This window comes from Physeter macrocephalus, chromosome 9, assembly GCF_002837175.3.
Source record: "Physeter macrocephalus isolate SW-GA chromosome 9, ASM283717v5, whole genome shotgun sequence".
Lineage (NCBI taxonomy): Eukaryota > Metazoa > Chordata > Mammalia > Artiodactyla > Physeteridae > Physeter > Physeter macrocephalus.
The window spans coordinates 101309529-101331995 of NC_041222.1; the positions used below are offsets into that span (position 1 = coordinate 101309529).

At 36.2% G+C, this 22467-nt stretch overlaps 1 protein-coding gene across 2 annotated transcripts in view; it reads left to right on the forward strand.

The window, feature by feature from the left end:
* The window catches only part of GLRA3 (glycine receptor alpha 3), a 172517-nt gene that overhangs the window by 13083 nt on the left and 136967 nt on the right, over positions 1-22467 (forward strand). For both annotated transcript variants that reach the window (XM_024130871.1, XM_024130872.1), the window contains exon 2: positions 18558-18685. In XM_024130871.1, coding sequence (XP_023986639.1) covers positions 18558-18685 — 128 coding nt within the window. The remainder of the gene's footprint in view (positions 1-18557; positions 18686-22467) is intronic.

Below are 22467 nucleotides of genomic sequence, written 5' to 3' on the forward strand. Positions count from 1 at the left end.
AAAAAAAAAAAAAAAAAAAAAAAAAAAAAAAAGATGTATGCACAAACCAGCATGAAAAATGTAGGAACCACAGCTGGTTCAATGTGGCTGGAAGCTACATTATATGTCAGGCATGGGATGAGAGACAAGGCTGGAGAGGATGTAGATCATATTTTTTATATAATTTTCCAGAATAAAGGGAAGTTTCCATTTTATTTTATTTATTTTATTTTTTTGCCACACCACACAGCTTGTGGGATCTTAGTTCTCCAACCAGGGATTGAACCCGGGGCCACAGCAGTGAAAGCACCGAGCCCTAATGACTGGACCACTTCTTGGGAAGTCCCAAGAAGTTTCCATTTTAAAATGTTTCTCAAAATGTTTCAACTGTATCACCTTCTACTTTTTGCCAAAATTAATTGTTTTTCAAATATTAATTTTTAAAATTGGGGTTGTATATCTTTCTTTTTTATAATATGAATCATTTCCAAATTATTATACAGAAAAAAGGGAACACTTTGATATTTTTGCAGGTTAGTTCAAGTTACTGTAAACACTGAAGAAAACTTAAGACCTCTGAAAATCTCCAAGACTTTTTCAAATGTTTCTAAACATCAGCTTATTCTAAATAGTAGACATCATGGTTGACTCTTCTAATTTTCAGTGTTTAGCATTATTTTTATTTTTACCCTCTTTTTCTTATTTTTTCAATCCTAATATTTGCAGAAAAATAAACAACTTGGGACCATTACCTTGATTTTTCTCAAAAGAAAGGGGAAATTTATTATTTTTCTACAACACATTATGCTGCTTATATTCAAGTAGAATGGTTGAATGTCTGTGATAAGAATAAATATTCCAGTATACAAATAAAGTATAACTATTACCCAAAAAAAGGAAGCAATATGGAGAACTTAATAGAAAGTATGTTCACAGTGGGGAGGGGAAAAACTGGCTTCAGGGAGAGTAGGAAACGGTTAATTCAATAGGACATCCCAAAAATGGAGAGAAAGGAGCAATATGAGAAATGACAAAAAAAAGTCTTGTCCGCTGCTTGGACGTGGAGGATCCAGAGAGGATGGTCTAGGATAAGCCTCATATTTATACCTTTAGTAACTGGGTGAAAAATAGTGCCATGACAAGAAAAGGGCATAAAAGAAGAGGCATAGCCATGTAGAAAAGTATCATAAGTTAAGTTCCAGATATGTATGGTGAATGTAATGCCTATGAGATATCCAGTTGATGGAAAACTTCAGCACAGAGGTGAGAACACAAGACCTAGGACTAGATAAGATTGGATGGCTAGAATTCTGGGGCAAGATTTTCCTACATTTTTTAATAGTTGAGCACACATGGATGTTTCATCTCATTGTACAAACAAATAAGCCTGGTGACTCTCAGTCATCAAGCCTGGCTCTAGCTGCCCCATCTCACACACTGCAGGCTGAGCTGTGGCTAACACAGCACACCTGTAATCCACTGGGGCTTACAGGTGTCAAAAAGTCCTTGCCTGCCGAGGGCATTGCTGCTCAAAATGTGGTCCTTTAACCAGAAGAATAATCATCACCTGAGAGGCTGTTAGAACTGCAAACTCTGAATCCCACCACGGCTCACTGAGTCACAATCTGCATTTTATCCAGCCCGGCAGATGAGTCATAAAGCACATTCAGATTTGAAAAGCACTGTCTTAAAAACACCAGCTTCTAAGGGATGAGAAGAAGGAGAGGTACTGGCCAGAAAAAAAAAAAAAGGATGGGGATTATAATAAGAGAGAAATTGAGAACTAACACAGAGTGTGTCATACAACCAAAAGAAAAGTTTTGGAGATAAAAGGATGATCAATAACACAATAATATCAAATGCCATAAAAACCAAAAGAAATGTGGAAGATTATAAGTAGCCTTTTGGTACAAAAATACATGTGCAACTATGTTAGAACATTGAATTGTGCATTAAAGAAAAATATAGATTCCCTTTTTTAAAAGAGGCTACTGCATGAGGAAGTAACAGTGGACACAGATGCGGCAGGCAGTTCTTCATTTGCTTGTTTAGTTTTGTTTTTACAGTGAAAGGAGATTTGAGCTTGCTCACATCCTGGAAGAAAGAAGTCAGTAGATTAGGAAATGCTTAGGAAAACACAAGAGAGGTTCAGAAGAGAAAGGGCAAAGTCACTGATGAGGTGAAAAGGAAGAGTTTTAAGAGCAGTCGTTGAAGGGTAGCTTTTGAACCAGAAGTCATAAGTCTTTCTCTGGAACCGGAGGCAGAATGTGGCAGGCCATAGAGACGGGAATTGTGATTTTGTAATTCAGCTGCGTGCTCAGTTATCTCTTTGAAGTAGGAGACAAGGTCATTAGTCGAGATAAAGATGAACAACGAAGCAGACAGGTTTAGGCTGATTTAATGGTTACAAAACACAGAATATAGCCGAGTCTACATTACCTCTGGTACTGGGCAGGCTGTGCTCCCAGCTTTCTTGGAAGAGTCGGTCCAGGCCCGTGAGAGCAAAAGCCCCCATCACTCTGCAGAGGAGCGGCATGAAGCCTAGGACGTGATCTTTATTCAGGCCTCGCTCATTTAGGTGGCAAAGTCAGAGGTAGAACCCACATCACCTAATTCAAATTAACTGCTTATTTTTCCAAAAGAGCACAGTGATTTAAGCTCTTCTACAATAGAAAAAGGAACGATCACATCATCCTTTAAAAGGTGAAATGTGACTCATTCAGCTAGAATCACAGTAAGGTTTTTTTTTAATGAATAGTTTCATCAAAAACAATAAGAATGAGACCCACTTTCAAACTTTTTGCTCTTCTCAGGGTTCTATACATGAACACTATGTGTGGCAGTGTAGGTGTGTACACTCACATCTGTGACCCATTTCTTTTGCATCTTGAAAATAGGTAGTCTTTTCCTAGGAGGCATTATCTCCAGAGATTTTGTTATGCTTGATTAAAGGAAAACATATGTTCTTACAGGAAGAGGAAATAACTTCTGTAATCCAGAAGCTTTTACAATCCTTTTGTTTCCTGGGAAACTGTAAATGTCTTGCCCAAAATAGTTTAGGCACATAAATAGAAGGAAGGTGGAAAGGGGAAGAAAGAATGGAGGTGAGGCATAGGGAGAAGGGTGTATATAACCTCAGATGAATATTAGCTTCAAGTATGATGTACAGTCACTGATTGTATCTTGCTAAGCTCTTCTCACTCTCAATTTTTAAAAAGAATATAATCCAATAAAAACCTTGATGTATAGTCTAATTTTCGCTAGAGGGAAATTGAACAACACTATACTCACTGCTATATTTACCTTTCCTTACCACTTCCAATTATAAACTCCATTTTGCTTTATTGTTTGATTCCCTTCTTTTTTCTGTGCCATTCCTCTCTCCTTAAAGGAATGTAATGAACAGGCAAATGTAGGGCTTCCTGCACCACAGGAACAAAAATGCTTAAGTCAGAACACATTCCATTGAAAGGTGACATTAACATAAACATTTGTAGTCACACAAAAGGGAATATCTACCATAATCTGAATAAGTCGGTGCTCTGCTGGTTCAATATTATTACAGAAAAAAACCTTAGCATGGCTCCACTTTAATATTCTGTGTACATTTCTTTTCAGGTTCAGAGACTCAGAGACTGGTGCTTTAAAAATATCATGGTTTTATGCCCTCAATCTTATTGATTTGGGGATTTATAAAAATGCATTTTATTAGTAAGCATTCATGCAAGCACAATTAGATCAAAATAAAGCAATACTACTTCTGCTTTATTGTTTCCTTTGTAAATATAACTCAGTTAAACATCTCAAGTAAAAGGATGATTTCTGTATCACTCATTTCTGGCTTGTGGGATTACGGTGCTTTTTTTCCCTTATTTTTACTGTATTTTTATGAAATTTTTGGTACAGTGCACATAGATTAAAATGAAATTTAGAGAATGTGTTTTTAAAAAAGTTTTATGCACATTTTAAAGGTCTAAGTGGTGTTTTGTCAAATAAGATTCAGGAGAGCAACACAATTCTTAATCAACATTTCCCCCATTGGTTTGATGTAATCATTTCCTAATTATCATTAGAAAAATAGTTCTGAAACCACACTCAGTGATTTTTGGACAAGTTAAACTGGTTGAGTTATATTTGGAATATAAGGAACAAAGTGCTCTTGAACTGAATTTCAGGTTATTCACCCTTTATCAAATTGAGCTCTAGAAAGACTAGAAATTACAGCGAAGTAGTATATTAGTGCTATTTGTTGATTTAATTCCAATGAGGTGAGTGATAGGACATAGCCTCTGCCTCAGCCCTGACATTTCCGGCTAGCAGAGGAGATCATGGCATGTCAGTTTCACGTGTCAACAATGGAAACCAGTGATTGATAGAACCAAATGGCCTATAAGAATTCAGTGGAGGAGAGATCATTTCCCCCTCAGACAAGCAAATAAAGGCAATGTGGAGGACATGGCATTTAAGCAAAATAATGCTAAAAATTCTTTAAGACAAACATGTAATTAGGGCACATTCTGGGTTTTGAACGATTGCCATTGAGACTCCTAGAGTGCCTTGAGTCTTTCCTGACTGAAGGAAAAGTAAAGTCTACTCTTCCAAGAAGATTTTATCTTTCTAATTTTGGTTTTGTTGATGGTTCAACGTTTTTATTAAGTTTATTGTCCAAGAGCACACTGTACTCCACAGTCAGATCAAATTCCCTGATCATTTTTCAACTGGAAAAAAAATGTTTAGAGGTGGTGAAGTACTGTACACCTCCTGGGTATAAGTGTGTGTGTGTGTGTGTGTGTGTGTGTGTGTGTGTGTGGTGAGTGGACACAACTTTAATAAGAGGGTTTCAGAAGATCATCTGTAGACATTATGGTCTAGAATCAGGCTAAAGGAGGAAGTCTTTTTTGGATAAGTCAGAGAGAAAAAGAAAGAATATCCATTCCTAGAAGGAAGAGAGGGTCAACAATATTTATGAGAAACATTTTATAGTTCATGATTGGCTTGAAGAAATCAAGTGCTATTTCACTGATTAGACAAAGAAAAGGTGATATTGATAACATATTTTCCATTGAATGTTGCTATTGGGATTCAGAATGTAATCAACACTTTTTGAAAAGCTTATGTATGCAACTGCTATAACAATTGATGTTTAAAACCCCCAAATCTGTTTTATAATTTTGAATTTAATCATTATAGGTACTTAATTAAAATCAATTTCAAAGTATTTATGTGAATTAATTTTACTTATTTATAATTACTTAGGTAATACATGATTGTGTTTTCAATTCAGCATTAGGAAGCCAATGTGTCCTCAGATATCGGGTGCTTTCCCCCAAATCAGCTTTATAAAATCAGTTATAAGATGATGTTATGATCCCAAATTCTTTACCCTCTTGAAAAAATTTATCCAATTGTTTCATACTTTAGGGAGCTGAGGAAAGAATGCTAATTTTGAAGCCCCTTGCATCCCAAGAGTACACTAAAAATATTATTTTGTACTTGGTATTTGTTTCACTCAATGGTATTTCTTTACTTTCTACTTCTGAACACGTAGAATAACCTTATTTTGTTTACTGCTGTACAAATCTAAAGTAGGATCATATCAGAGATTAAAAAAACACATTGATAGCTATGTAGGTAATTTTCTATTTTTATTAATACCAACAATTGTACATCAAATAGTGCTGGGTCTTAAGGAAGATGTCAATAATTTAAATATAGACCATAAAATACCCCCTTAAAATGGCTATATATGCTGCCCTTCAGTGTATAAATTGCATTTAGAGATACCTTTTATCCATATACTCATCAATTCTTGACATTACTAAACTTTAAAATTTTGACAATTGTAATGGCTATCTAGTCTCTATTTAAATGAGCATTTCTTGATTACAACTGAGTTTGAGCAAACTATTTTATACTAAATGTACATTTCTATTTCTTTTTCTATGAATTGCTTATTCATATCCTTTGCCTGTTCTTCCATTGGATTACTGTTTTTCTAAATGATTCATTGGAGTCCTTTATACAATTCAGATGTTAATGTTTGTTAGCTATCTACTATTTAATTTGCTTGTTCAATTTGTTATGGTGCTTCTTGTGCATAAGTTTTTAATATTGATGCATTATTTCAAAGATCTGCACATTAGAGCCATACTCACAGCCACAATTTCTTTCTAATTCTCTCTTGAACCCATTCTAATTAGGCTTTCATTTTCACCAATTCCCTAAAACTGCACTTGTCAGGGTCATAGCTGTCATCCATCTGGCAAAATGAAATGGCTAATTCTCAGTTCTCATCTTAACCAACCAGTCCACAGCCTTTAGCAGTTAATCACTCCCTCCTCCTTGATGTACTTATTCTAACTGGTTTCCAGGACACTACACTCCTCTGGGTTTCCTCCTACTTCACTGGCTGCTCTTCCCAGTCTGCTTTGCCGTTTTCTCCTCCTCCCTCTCTTCTCCTTTCTATCTGTACTTACTCCCTGGTGGCCTCCTCCAGTCTCAAGTCTTTAAGTACCATCTATATGTCTATAGTACTTTCCAAATTTGTGCCTTAAACAATTAAAAAAAAGGATGTCATTCCTCAGACCCATAGAACTATCTGCATACTCAGCATCTAGAACATCAAATGAACATCTCAAACTGCACACGCCTGAAACCAGTCTCCAGATTCTTGCCCCAAACCTACTCCTCTCACAGTTTTCCCCATTTTGGTTAATCACATCTATCCTTCCAGTTACTTAGGCCAAAAAGCATGTACTTCCCCTTGAACACTCTCTTTTTTACTCTAATCAGTCAAGAAATCATCTTGTCTCGAGCTTTAAAATACATCCAAAATATGACCAGTTCCCATCACCTTCAATGTGGCAACTCGGTCTGAGCACTCGTCACCTGGACCATGACAGTAATCTAGCTGGTCTCTGCCAGCCATCCCAGCCCCACCCTAGTCTGGATTTAACAGATCAGTCTTGGTGATTCTTTACAAATGAAAGGCAAGTCACTCCATGGATCTACTCAATGCCTTAAAAACTTCCATTTCGTTCAAACTAAAAGCAAATTCGTTATAAAGACTCATGCCCACACATGATTTGTTGTTCCACTTAATCCTTTGATCTGATTTCTCACTGTTATCCCCCCCTGCTGACTCGGTTCTAGTCCCTTCTGGTTCTGTGAATACATCAAGCATGCTCCTGGCTTAGACCTTTGCGCCGGTCGCTCTCTCTGCCTGGAATAAATACTCTTTCCTCAGGTACTCAGGTGGCCAACTCCCTGACCTCCTTCCACACCTGGAGGAAGCATCCCTTTCTCAGTGAAGCTTACCCTAACTACTCTACTTACAATAATGCTAACCCCCACATCCTATCACTTCTGATTATCTTTTGCTTTGCTCTGAATTCTCCTTTCTTTCAAAGTAGTACATAATTTACTAATTTGTTACAGATCTTGCTAACTATGTTCCATTTTGCTAGAATGTAAGTTCATGAAGATAAAGGATTTTGGTCTGTTTCATTTGTTGCTGAATTCAAGCCCCCATAACAATGCTTGTCATGTTGTACATTGTCAATATCTAACAAAGAAAAAGAGTAAGTGTGGGTACTAAATAAATCAGCCTTTCCTTTTTGTCTTGCCTTGTCTATGACAAGTTCTAAACACATTCTTGTATATTTTTCATCCTTTATTGCAATCTTTTTTCAAAGTATACTTTGCCTATGGATTAAATAAACAAATGGTATAGAGCTTTAACATTGTCCATAGCCCTTCTCAATCCCATCTTCCTTGTACTTAGCTGTCCTTCCTAAGAGCAACCATTTTTAAATGTCTGTGTGTTTTTCTTATTCTGAAGGTCTTTTCCATACATCTGAATAATATTCTTATATTATTATTGTTTTACATTTTGTTTTCTTTAAATTTTCTAATTGTCTTATTCTGTCTTTACTTACATTAAATGCTTCTTCAGACTCATTTTTTTCCCCCTCACATTCTTAATCCTACCATTTTGTCTATGCAATATACTCTAAGCTTCATGGCCCCTGACAGCAAAATGGCCTTACTATATTTCTCTCTTCTTCTGATCAAAACAGTATGTTTGTTTTCTGAGCCTTTTTGCATAGATCTCATCTGAGGAAATCCCATTATTACTTTCTGAGTTGTATCAGCTCCTTCCAGGATTCTACTGCTTGGTTTACTTCCTCATTTTGCTACAGTATATTCTCCGTGATTTTCCCAAGAAAGCATTTATGCAGGTAGACTATTCCATTACTTGAATTTGGGACTGCTTAATAACTTCTCCTTTGATTCATAGATTGGCTGGTCCATTGGATTGAAAATATGGAATAAAAACCATTTTCACCGAGAACTCTGACGGCTTTTTCTTGTTGTCTTGTAGCATGCATAAATGCCCCTTTGCCTAAAGCCAGTCTGGTCTCATTCTTTTGTGTTTTCCTTTTTCTTTCAAAATCCTTCAGGATCTTCTCTTAAATCTTAATGTTTGGCAATTTTGCAATAGCTGTAGACATAATTCTCTATTAGAACTCAGTGGGCTCATTCACTTTGAAAATATGTGTTTTTATCCATTTCTGAAAATTCTCCTCCACTGCTCTCTCTCCATCTATCTTTCTATTCTGTCCTCTCTTCTCATCTTCCAGAACTTGTAAGAATCTCTAATTTGCTGACATCTCCTTCCTGTTATCTTTTAATTAAAGTTTATACCTCTTTTGTCATTTGATATTACTTTAATGAACGTTGCAAGAAAGAGGAAATAAATACACATGCTTACTCTTGAACTATTTTAAAATATATCATTTAATTCTTTACATATTTCTGTTTAGAGCTCTGATCATCTGAAATTCGTTTATGTTCAGTCTATGAAAGAGATCAAGTTCACATTATTTCTGCCGATAGACTGTTGGCTGTCCCAGCACCACTAGTCTGGAGGAGCGGCTCTCTCTGCCTGGGATGTTCTTCCCTGTGTTCCCACTCAGCTCACATTTCAATTCCTTAGAAGGTCTTCACCAACCATCCCATCCCACACGGACTCTCTCATTTATTTTGTTTCATCATCCTGGCTATTTTCTCCTGAGAACATAGAACAATCTCTAATTATCTTGATTGCTTCTGTATTTGTTTACTGTCTGTTTCTTCTACCATATTGTACACTCCTTGCCCACAGAGACTTGATTGGTATTTTTATCTACTGCATCTAGAGTCTTCAAGTAACAGTTTTTTAGCATGTACATATAACTGAATGAACACAGAAATATGTGATGTGTATGTATATGTGTATCTATATACATGAGTATATAAATCTATATAAATGTGTGTATATTCATGTATATGGATGCACATATAAATAATATATGTGCACACATATATCTATGCATATATATACATACATATATATGTTAGCTATTAAATAAAATATAGAAAAACAAACACTCTTCTTTGTCTTATCTTGGCAATCTGCTCATTTTACTCTTCCATAGGAATTTTTAAATTTTTTGTTTGGTTTATTCTTAGATTTTTAATAACTTGCTTTTGTTGTTGTTTTGGGGGAATTAAACATACTTTTAAGAAAATGCTTATGCATACAGCTATCAGTGTAATGATGTATGTGTATAAAGCTACAGATTTAAGTTTACAATTTTAAACCTAATTATTGTAAATGCTTGATTAACATCTTTGAACTTCTCAGATTAAAGAAAATGATTTAAATGTTTAAATGGAATAAGAGCATGAGCTATAAACTCCAGAAGTCTTTGCTGTAGTTTGCACCTGATCTTTTCAAGGAAGACATCTTTTTCTCTAAGAGAAAATATGAAGTGGCCTCCAGACAAAGACTCTATGTGCCCTACATCCCAAAGAGACAGTGATATTCTAAATCAAATAAAGGGTGGTTTTATTATTCTCTGGAACTACACTAAAGTTGAAAGATTTGAATCACTGATTTTGTCAGGTAACATCACTGGGGAAACATATCTTTACTTGGACTACTCTCTTGAAGACCTAACTTCCATGAAAATAACAATAATAAATTATATGATCTACTGAAGTTTACTCAGTTCCAAATCTTCCTGGTTTAAAAAAATAGCTTGTTTATCCATCTCATGACATATTTCAAGTATTATTTTTACTCCTCTATTCCAAAAATATTTATATAATATCTCCTATTTGCCAATCAGTGTTCCAGGATTTGGGGGTATAATAGTAAATAAGCAAAAATCCCTGCTCTTATGAAGTTATCTTCTAGTAGAGGAAAACATAAAAATAAATAAGTGAATGAACAGTATTTTATCTAATAATATGTTTTATGGAGAAAAGTAAAGCAGAAACAGATAGGGAAGAGAGAAAATGTGAGAAGGGAAGACATTTTCTTTTTTAAAATTAATTTTTATTGGAGTACAGTTGATTTACAATGTGTGTTAGTTTCTTCTGTATATCAAAGGGAGTCAGTTGTACATATACATGTATCCATTCTTTTTTAGATTCTTTCCCATATAGGTCATTACAGTGTATTGAGTAGAGTTCCCTGTGCTATACAGTCAGTCCTTATTAGTTATCTGTTTTATATATAGCAGTGTGTATATGCAGAAGGGAAGACATTTTCAAGGAGACCTTTTGAGTGAAGACTTGAAGGTGACGAGGGAGCCATACAGTGGGATCTAGAGGAGATTGGTTTAGGCAGAAGGGGTGGCAAGTGTGATGGCCCTTAGGTGCCAGCATACTTACTAAAAGTTTTCAAAGAAACCATCCAGTAAAATATCATTGCAAATTTTTGTTTTTCAATATAGATAACCTATGATATTGGATATGTGTCTCTTAGATGTTTTAAAACCATGCTTTAATTCAACAGGTCCAAAATTGAACGCATTATCATAACTCTCAAAGCTGGTCCCCCTTTTCCCACTGTCCTATATCAGTGAGTGACATTTCCATTTATACAGTTGCTCAAGCCAGAAAGCTGGGTCGATATCACTTAACTACTGCTGCATAACACATTATCCTGAAATTTAGTGCGTTGAAACAACAATGAATGTTCATTGCATGGGTCAGAAATTCAGGAACAGCTTAAGTAGATGTTCTAGCTCAGAATCTTTCATCAGGTTACTGTCAAGATGTCAGCCATGGTTGCAGCCACGTGAAGGCTTGACTAGTGAAGAGAATCTGATTTCAAATTGGCTCAGTCAAATGACTGGCAAGTTCGTGAATCCTATTGGTAGAAGCTCCCATTTTCTTCCAAGTAGCTACTTGAGTGACTGAGGGAAGAGTGAATGACCCAAAAGAGAGCTGGGTGGAAGTAGCAATGCATTTTATGATCAAACTACAGAATTCATGTCATCAAGAATTTACTTTGTATAGGCAACATTCAACAGGAGGAAAATTAGGCTCCACCCTTTGAAGGGAGGTGTGTCAAAAATTTAAATAAGCATTTTAAAAATCATTGCAATCATGCTTGAAACATTTTCCTCATTCCCAACCAGTACGAAACCATCACTAAATTTTGTGGATTTTATCAGTGATATATATATCTCTTAGATTAGTCTACTCTCTCCAACCCCACTGCGATCAAAATTACTCACACTATCCTCAGCTCTCACTTTGACCACAGGAATTGTTTCCAAATGGGAGCTGTAAAGACAAAAGTCCAAAATGTGATCCATGAGGCACTGCATGATTGGGTACCTACAGCCGTCTCCAGCCTCATTTGTCATTTCGTTGACACTTTCTGTCTCTATTCCAGACACACTAACATTCCTTTAGTCTATGTCCTTCCCATGACATCACAGGTTCTGAGATATTTTCTCTTGTATGTCTATTCAGTCTTTTTCTGCCTGAAATTCTGGACTACTGTTTCAGCAGCCCCTCCTTCTAGAAGTGTTCACTGAATTTACACAAATTGATAGACTTCTTTTGATTATTTAAAATCTTGCTAGAATACCAGAACTGAAATAAAACTATTAAACTAAAGACAATATAAAACCAGAATTGCTTTAAATATTCATTCCATTGTTGATTTCTGAAAACTAGATGTCCTGAATAAGAAGTTATTTAAGGAAGAGTGGTAAACAAGTGTGTCAGTTAGGGCCCCTATAATTATACATTTGCAATATGACTTTGAACTTCTCTTACTAAGGTGCCTTCAACCATGAACTGAATTCATAAGCTAGGATGGGTCCATCAGATTTTTTCTTTTTGGTGCTCAGTATTTCTTGAGTTTGTTGGTATTTTCTACACTTGGATTTCATGAGATACTGTTATACCATTCAGGGCCATTTTACATTAATTAGCTTGAGTGAATTTCTCTTTATTTCAATTAAAAATATCCCTGACCAAAAGAGTCATGTTATCAAAGGCAAAATCCAAACATTGGCATAAGAATTTGACATTTTTTGAAACATATGTGTAGAATATGTCATTTGTTTTACTGTGAAAAATGTGTGCCACTTTTAAGTCTCCATTTTTATACTGGTTAAAGAATATCTGGCTTGCCCAACGTGAAACAGCTAGTTAATGACAAAAGTAAAACAAAATGTAAGCCTCCTGGCTGTCCATCTGGAGCTTCAACCATTCTACTCTGATGATTTTCATTTAATTATCTTGGGCACTGGACACATAATAGGAACTACTGAGTCTATTCTAAGTAATTTTCAATGTTTCTAAAATGCTTAATTAGTTTTCTTAAAATAAACAAGTCATTAAGAAGCTACAAATCAGTGAGTTAATTAGCTGTGTTATGGCCTTTTAGATTTTTCAGTTGAAATAAGCTGATGTCAAAACTATAAAGAAGTAAACTATTACTCATGAGAATAGACAGTTTCCATAGAAGTTATAGTAGAAGTTATAACAATTAGCATGAGTTTTGAGCACAGCATTTTGAAAGCATTTAGTAAAAATGAGTGACTTTATGATAAAAATAAATTTTGGGGATGAAACGAACAAACTTGTATAAAGATTAGAGTTAAGAAACCTCAGATGACTACACTATCTATCCCTGTCATCTACTTTTACTGGAGTCCTCCTTCTCCACCTATCCTATCCCTCCACCTCCTATCCCTCACCTATAACCCCATATTAACCCTTCATATACAAACACACAAACAATATGTAACTTATCACTGACAACTAGCAAGCACTGAACAGACATACCTACTAAGTCCTAATTTATGTAAGCACTGAATGTAGACACCACTGCAATCAGGTCTGGTTAAAAAAGCACCCATCACATTCTAATTGACAACTCTCCAGTTCCACCATTAAATGACGATTTTCAGACATATAACTTTGCTTTAATTTTCTCTTTCAGATTTCTATATCCTGATTTTTCCCTGCTTCTAAATATTTGTTCTAGGTTCTTCCCTGATTATTCATAAGCATGACTCCTAACTTGGGCAGAAAGACAGAAGGATGAAAATGTTGGACACGCTCTGGTGTATAATGTTTGACCTCTCCATCATTATATTTAGTTAATTCATTTCAAAAAAGCTTATCCAGTTATTTACTGTGGATGCTCTGGATTACTTCTGGGGCTATTAAAACACATGCAACAGTCATGAGTTTTGCTTAAATAAAAGATCCTGTAAAGTCAGAGATAGACATTGATTGATTAATCTTATTAAAAATACAATTACAATTGTAACAAGTGCTGTTAATGAGATACAAATTTGATAAATATTGTAACAGGATTTTGCAAAATGAGATAGAATAGGTAAGGCTTCCTGAGGAAATGATGCTTAAACCAAGATCACAAAGATAAGTAGAATTTAATTAAATGAATAGAAGACCAATGAGTATTCCAAAGGTAATGCCTAGTGGTAGGATGTACCAGAGGAGCTGAAGAGGATATGGTGAGATGTGATTGGATTATGGATAAAATTATAAGGTAGGACCAACTAGAAGGATATGATATGTGGAATACAAGAGGAGTCAAGAGTTATCAAAGATTTTCCACCTGAGAAATGTAAATATTTTGTTACCATTAACCGAGTTTGAAAAGAATGGAAGAGAAACAAGCTTGTGTGGGAATAGCAGGAGTTTGATGTATGTTTGCTTTTATCAGAGAGCTAGGTTGCTAGAAATCTGTGATTATTTTATTCCAGTTTCAGAAACTGAGACAATTCCAAGCTATGCTTAGCTTCCTGCTAAGACTTCTGTATTTCTGATTCATTCTTACTCAGCAGTTGTAATTCTTTGCGATCTCAGACCAACTCATAGGAGTTCACGCCTTTTTGTCCCCCTAAAATCCATAAAGCTGTCAAAACTTGTACACAGATTGTTAACCACTCAGCTGGTACTCTGAAGTTTATTGCCATCCTTAAGGGAAACTCACTTCTGTAAGTTTCCTTGTCTTAGATCTTAGCCGTGTGACTTTTCACTGTGTTTTTAGCTCTCCGATGCACAAAGTTGTTTTCTTTTTAACCTTGTCTAGTCTTTTCAGTGGAAAGTTTAATTTGATTTAAAATATTGGCTTATAGGGACCTCCCTGATGGTGTAGTGGTTAAGAACCCACCTGCCAATGCAGGCGACATGGGTTCTAGCCCTGGTCTGGGAAGATGCCACATGCCGTGGAGCAAATAAGCCCGTGCGCCACAACTACTGAGTCCGCGTGCCACTACTACTGAAGCCTATGCGCCTAGAGCCCGTGCTCCGCAACAAGGGAAGCCACCGCAATGAGAAGACTGCACAACACAACGAAGAGTAGCCCCTGCTTGCTGCAACAAGAGAAAGCCTGCACACAGCAACGAAGACCCAACGCAGCCAAAAATTAATTAATTAATTAATTTAAAAAATAGATTAAATAAGATTAAAAAAATAAAAATAAAATATTGGCTTATAAATTTAATATCTGAGTAGCCTGGGAAAAAACCGCTTTACCTTAGTGTCTTCATCTGTAATACATAGGTAATAATATCTAACTAGAAAAGTTGTTATGAGAATAAAATGATATCATATATATACACGAATACTGTGCCTGAGAGATCAGGAAGCAACTACCATTTTTATTGTTAGGTGAATTTAAAGTAACCCAGGCCTCATCAAACTGCAGAGAGAAATGAGATCGCTTTAAAATGATAATCATATTTCACTGGCACATTGCTCACAGTGGCAAGAATCAAGATCCCAGTACCCTTTTTTTTTTTTTTTTTTTTGCGGTACGCGGGCCTCTCGCTGTTGTGGCCCCTCCCGTTGCAGAGCACAGGCTCCGGACGCGCAGGCGCAGCGGCCATGGCTCACGGGCCCCGCCGCTCCGCGGCACGTGGGATCCTCCCGGACCGGGGCACGAACCCGCGTCCCCTGCATCGGCAGGCGGACTCTCAACCACCGCGCCACCAGGGAAGCCCTGTTTGTCAATTTTTTAACTTCATGAGGACCTGAGGCAGTAAAGAACAGTGGGTGCAAACAACAGACTAACCATGAATCTTAAAAGAAAAAGCAGCAGAATGATATGTTCATAGGGGTTTAGAAAATCTCCACATGTTCTTGAGCATCTAGAAGTCCACACATTATGTACAAGGAGCCTTCAGTATGGTGGGCTGAACTGCATCCTTCCAAAATTTCACATGTTGAAGTTCTAACTCCCAATACCTCAGAACATGACTTTATTTATAGATAATTAAGATATAATGGAGTCAAATTGGTGGACCCTAATCTAATATGACTGGTGTCCTTCTAGGAAGAGATTAAGACACAGACACACAAAGAGGAAGGACCATGTGAAGGCACGGAGAGAAGACGGCCACCTACAAGCAAGGATGGAGGCCTTCAGAGGAAACTAGCCCTGCCAACAACTTGATCTTGGATTCCTAGCCTCCAGAATTGTGAGAAAATTAATTTCTGTTGTTTAAACCACCCAGTCAGTGGTAATTTGTTAAGAGAGTCCTGGCAAATGAATACACCCAGGGCTGTATGCATGCTCAGGAAAAACCCAGGAAGACCCTGAATTCACAACTCTGGGGGCCTCTGGGCCCTGTGCAAATAGGAGGTAAAGGCTAAGGCAGATTTGTCAACTGCCTGACTCAAAGTTGAAGCAAAAGCCCATGAACTCAGGACCCCCAGAAAATACTGTGAGATTTATTGGTCCTGGGAATTTAAAAAAATCCCTGTCCAATTATTAGCTGATCTCTTAGCTAAGTGAAAAGATATCGCATAGTCATATACGATAAATAATAAGACTTTACAGAATTAGTTCAGAAAAGTCAATTACTAGCCAAAGACCGTAAATCAGCTATTTAAAATACATTCAAAGAGCTAAAAGAAACCATGCCGAAAGAACTGGAAAGAAAGTATGACAATAATATCTCACCAAATACAAAATACCAACAGAGAGACAGAAATTACAGAAAGCACAGCAGAGAAGTTTTGGATTTGAACAGTAGAGTAACTAAAACGAAAAATTCACGGGAAGGCTTCTTTTAGTTTCCTCTGACTGCCGTAACAACTTACTACAAGCTGGGTGGCATAAAACAGCAGAAATTTATTTTCTCAGAGTTCTGGATGCCAGAAGTCTGAAATCAGTTCACTGGGCCCAAAACAAGATGTGAGGAAGGCCACGTTCCCATGGAGGTTCTAGGGGAGACTCTGTCCCTTCCTATTCCAGCCTCTGTTGACTTCCGGCATTCCTTGGCTATGGCCACATCACTCTAATCTCTGCTTCTCGGCCACGCTGCCTTCCCTCTTCGCCTGCCATCAAATATACCTCTGCATCTCTCTTCTAAGGATACATGTCACTGCATATAGGGCTGACCTGGATAACCTATGATAATCTCCCCCATTCAGTGCAAAATGTGAGGGAATGCCAATTCAGCATACCTAGTGAACTATAATTTTTTTTTAAAGTAGAGAGACAGAGTATTACTGGTTCAGATCCAGGTAAGTTGGTTTATTCGTTGGTAAAAGAATGTACACGTTTATTTCCTGACAACTGAAAGGAAGTATTTTGCAAAGGAAATACAGGGAATAGTTTAGAAGCAGTAATATGTAGCTAGGAGAGCTCTGACAATGCCTTCTTCTACCTGCTGTTCTTGGGCCATGGAAAGTGGACAAATGCTGCTTAAGAGGGCAGGTAAAAGTTACTTAAAACCAGATGGTAGAAGAAAGTTCTGGAGTAATCGGGAGGAGAGTAGGGTTGTTTTTTCTTTCATGATGATGACATTAGAATAAACTTTCCAGGGATCAGCATGGCAAGGAGTTCAACTGACCAGTAATAATCAGAGATAAAGGCTTACAAAGTAATATGGAACCAGAAGAATAGGGAGAGAAGAAGCTTCTGTTTAGAGAGGAAGCAAGAAAGACAGAATGAAAGTTATTGAGAAGATAAGTGATTTAGAATGTCCAGAACTAGATATATCCTCTAGAACAGGGCAAGTGTCAATAGGTGCTGTTAACTGTGATACTACACTTTCAGAAATATTGTTCTCACATTACCATTGATACTGGATTTTACCGTTGTGATTATGAATTACTGAATGTATGTGTGTGGTAGACGATTTAATGGTGATGGCTCTAAGGTTTATTTTCCCTTCTTATTAAACATTCTGGCAGGAGGAATTTAATAACTTGATACTGCTGAGAGTGACCGCAAAGGTTCAGGGTTTGGCGATGCTCTAAGTTGAGTGACACAGCTGGGAGGACGTGATGACTGACAGTCGCCAGGAAGTAACATCAGGTTGAATATAAATATTTCAAACAGATGCGTGTTCAGAAAGCCTGCTTCACTTTTCTGAGCAAACTCTGTGAATAAAAAGAATCATTTGATATTAGTAAGTAGGCCTAGACCTTCTGGGGACCAACGTAGGTAAATGAGGAGCTGGTCGGGGGTTCAGTCATTTGTGGGCTTCTAGGATGAGCAGCTGCAGAGAAAAGGAAACTTTTTGAGTGAAAACAATACAATAACCTTTAACTTTCCTGGACACAGGTTCTCATCCCACAATAGCCGACTGCACAGACCACATTTATGGTGATTTCTCAAACTCCATGCACAAATTTTAGGTCTGAACAAAATGTACTGTATATGAATGACACCAAGTGAAAGCAGAATGAATTTAACTGAGTATGTTACTAATATAGGAAGCACTCACTCTAACTGAAGAAAAGAACATTGTTGTTTAATCTATAGGACCGAAGTTTTATTACTGTTGAGAACAATTCTCAAAACTTGAAAGGTGTTGTTCTTTTCCTCTATAAAAGCAATAAGAATTGTATTTCACAGCTGAACTTTCATATTTTCTTATGTCTGAGCAACGTAGGATAATTTTAGCTAAAAATTGCAATCAGAAATCAAATTTGGATAAATACAAATTTTGAAAGCCTAGTAATTTGGAGTGGCTTTGTTTCGAGACTTAACTCAAATATTGTCACCACTGAATACATGTGAAAAATTATAAATTCTGACTGTAAATACCTATCTGTCGCTATGATAATATTCACTATACAGTATATAAACCTTTTTTTTGTTTTATTGTTTTCAAACTGTATTTTTTTGTTTTATTGTATTTTTGCTTAGCATTTTTATTTTCTATTTCTAGGTAACAACCATTAGGAAGACATTTTCTTTGGGTAAAATCTGTATTATTTTTTCTCATTTGCAGTTTGGTTGCAACAAAGGAAACAGATAGTGCAAGGTCTCGAAGTGCCCCAATGTCACCTTCTGACTTTCTGGATAAATTAATGGGAAGGACGTCAGGGTATGATGCAAGAATCAGACCCAATTTTAAAGGTAATTGTTTTGCTTACTACAATATATGACATGTGTTTTATTTTTTATTATTTTTTAACATCTTTATTGGAGTATGATTGCTTTACAATGGTGTGCTAGTTTCTGCTCTATAACAGGGTTAATCAGCTATACATATACATATATCCCCATATCTCCTCCCTCTTGCGTCTCCCTCCCACCCTCCCTATCCCACCCCTCTAGGTGGTCACGAGACACCGAGCTGATCTCCCTGTGCTATGTGGCTGCTTCCCATTAGCTATCTATTTTACATTTAGTAGTGTATATAAGTTCATGCCACTCTCTCACTTCATCCCAGCTTACCTTTCCCCCTCCCCATGTCCTCAAGTCCATTCCCTACATCTGCGTCTTTGTTGCTGTCCTGCCCCTAGGTTTGTCAGAACCATTTTTTTTTTTTTTTTAGATTCCATATATATGTGTTAGCATACGGTATTTGTTTTTCTCTTTCTGACTTACTTCACTCTGTATGACAGATGATTAAACAAGATAAATTTTCAAATTGATTTCCCCCTTTCCCTTCCAATTTGTCAAAAACCAGGAATTAATACTGTGAGACTTTAGGGGCATGACTATCAATAATGTGACATTCCACTAGTCTAAGTTTTTTTGAAAAAAATAAATGAACAAAACTAACTATATATTTTAAAAAAAGAATAGGAACGGAAATTGGCCAAACAGATGTGACAATATATTACAATAACTTAAATGATTTAGTATTCACTTCTTCATGGATTAAAAAAAATTTTTTTTTTTGGCTGTGCCACGTGGCATGTGGGGCCTTAGTTCCCCGACCAGGGATGGAACCCATGTCCCTGCAGTGCAAGCGCGGAGTCCTGACCACTGGACATGGATTAAAATCTTAATGAAAAAAAAAAACAAACTAGAAAATACCTAGATAACTGATCAGACAATAGGAAAATGTTTTTAAAATATAAAATTATTGAGAAAAACCTGTATGTTTGACCTTTCAGGAATTTATAAACTTCATACGAGGAAAACAAAAATTCTTAGTAGAGACATTCTCAGACAATTTGCAGAAAATAAATAAGAATATTCAACCTAATTAACAATCAATGAAGTGCAAATTATAATAATAATGTGACAGCATTTTCACCTTTCAAATTATCAACATTTAACAATAATATTATTGATAATTATTTCAGTCTCAAACACATTATTATAAAATTTATTTCTGGAATACTGATTTTAAATTTGTGATTGTTTTCACAAGTATGTTTACATTAAAACAAAATTTATTTTCCAGACCATAGAGAAGAACAATTATTAAAAAACTATAAAATGACTTTATTAAAATGTAACTTTGTATTTGCTCTTTTATATACTGCTAACTCTGAAAAAGTCTAGATGTAGACATTTTTCTTTAAACAAAATTATTATACTTATTTGTACTATTTTGTATCATTTCTCTAAAATAAGTACACCTTTTAAAAATCCTATTTGTTTGAGAGGAAACACTGCAGTACCAGGCGTAAGCCACACAAACTACAGGAAGGTTGTGTTGCACATTGCTAGGCGGGTGTTATTTTGTATGTTTATCTGTTTGTTGTTTTATGATAATAGTAAAAATCGTGTACCTGAATTGGGTAAAAATTAAATTGTCCAAAAATATTAGTGATGAATAGCCTCAACAGACCTTCAGCACAATTCTACTTCTTTGAGGCAAACACTCCAAAAGGAAAATTGGTTACTTCTAGTGAGCATCTGTTTAATCTCTTTGACGGCTTTCCAGGCCTTTTACAAAGAAGGTGCTATGAAAGTTCTTTGCACTAACTAGACTGCTAATTGGATGCCTCCATTCTTGCATTCTACCTCTTCTGTTTTTCTTTTCTGCCCAATAATTTCTCTTTTTTTCCTGCAGGAATAATTATGTTTATTCATCTTGTTCACTCTCTTTAAGCCATTAGTTTTCTTGCATGTGATGGAAATGCTTTGTAGTTGAGAAAGGGCTGAGTTGATTTGTCTGGGTGCTGATACATGTTTTGTCTGCTGTGTATGGAGAGAGATAGTTTTCTGCTGTTTCTGTCTCTGGGAAAGGAAATCTGACAGAGATGGTACTGCCCTGGGCACAGCTTTGCTTTAGGTGAGTGTTGAGTGGCGAGGCTTTGGTCTGGGTTCTCCAAATGCCAGAATAGCGATGACTTTCATTTTGAGGTACTGGCAGGAACCTTGTTTTCCCCAGTCACTATTTTTTTTTTTTTTTTTGCAAAGAGTTAGAAATTGAATACATTCTGGGAATCTAATGTATAGCCTTGAGATTATAGTTCACAGTACTGTATTATAGACTTAAAATTTCTCACCACAAAAAAGAAACAGTAATTATGTGATGATGGAGGTGTTAGCTAATGCTAAAGTCATCATCTTATTGCAGTATGCAAGTGTATCAAATCAACATGTTGTACATCTTGAACTTACACAATGTTGTATGCCTTTTATATCTCAATAAAACTGGAAAAAGAAAACATTTAAAAAGTCAGCATTGCTTACAAAATCATATTATTTCCAATCACCTTAATAAGCTATGTTTGCAAAAGGAAAAAAAAAAAGTTATGTGCATCCTTCAAACCTATGGAAACTCCAGGCCATCCCGGCTCTAGGGGACTATGAATGGGGGAGCAGGGAGCTTCCTGAGACAGGCGTCCATGGCCTCCCCTGCTGCCCCACCTAACTACCCACCTCCTTTCCTGTGGATGATGACCCTGAACTTTGTACCTCTTAGCACTTAGCTTCCTTCTCCATGCAGTTCTAATCATCATTTATTTTAGACTTTTGTTTTGTCTGTCAACCATTTTCTTCTGCCTTCTATATTTTATGTGATTAAACCAATTCTGACTTTCCTCTCATTCTCTTTGGTGTGATATATCTAGTCTCATTTTTACTCAATAATATCATTTTTATGCATTGGGAGAGAAGAAAACTATGCTCGATCCTCCATCCTGAAATAGAAGTTTCCAGGAATCACTGGAAACTGGAAACCAGTTTAACAGAAAAAAAGCAATTGAATAGAAAATAAAAGTACATCCACAGACAATAAAATATTATTTCACTAGACTGTCTACCAGCTTTTCCTAGATTTTGTTTCTTTCCTTTGACTCTATTGTTTAGGCCCTCAGTTGGTCTTTGATAACCTTAAAACTAATTTGGATTCAGGCAGAAAGTACTCTGTCAGCAATCACTGGTTTGTGTATTCCTCCTATATATTGCATTTTCGTTAGGTTTTTTCATTCTGTCTCCAATGACCATTCTCTTTATCTAGAAATAACATTGTTCGCCTTCACTATGTCTCCGTGGCTTCTGTCTTTTCATCTGTAATATTTCTCTATATTAATCTTTTTCTCCCACATCACAAATCCAATTTTCATACAGTCTCTTCTGCTATAACTCATTCTATCCCCAGAATGGAATGTATACCTATTACTCATTTCTGCCCATATTTTTTTTCAGGGAAAGTGTTAGAATCTTCTTTATCCATTTTAATTATTCCTATCCATCCAGACACTATGCTTCTTGAATAAAATTCACAGTTATTTTTTTAAAAAACTATTTTCTATTTTCATTTTTCTGTAACACAAAGTCATTTTAACAAGAAAAATCTCTTCAAAAATAAGACTTTCTTGAAATTGAGTTATTTGTGGTGAGGTGGAGGGACCTAGAGTCTGTCATACAGAGTGAAGTAAGTCAGAAAGAGAAAAACATATACCATGTGCTAACACATATATACGGAATCTAAAAAAAAAAAAAAAAAA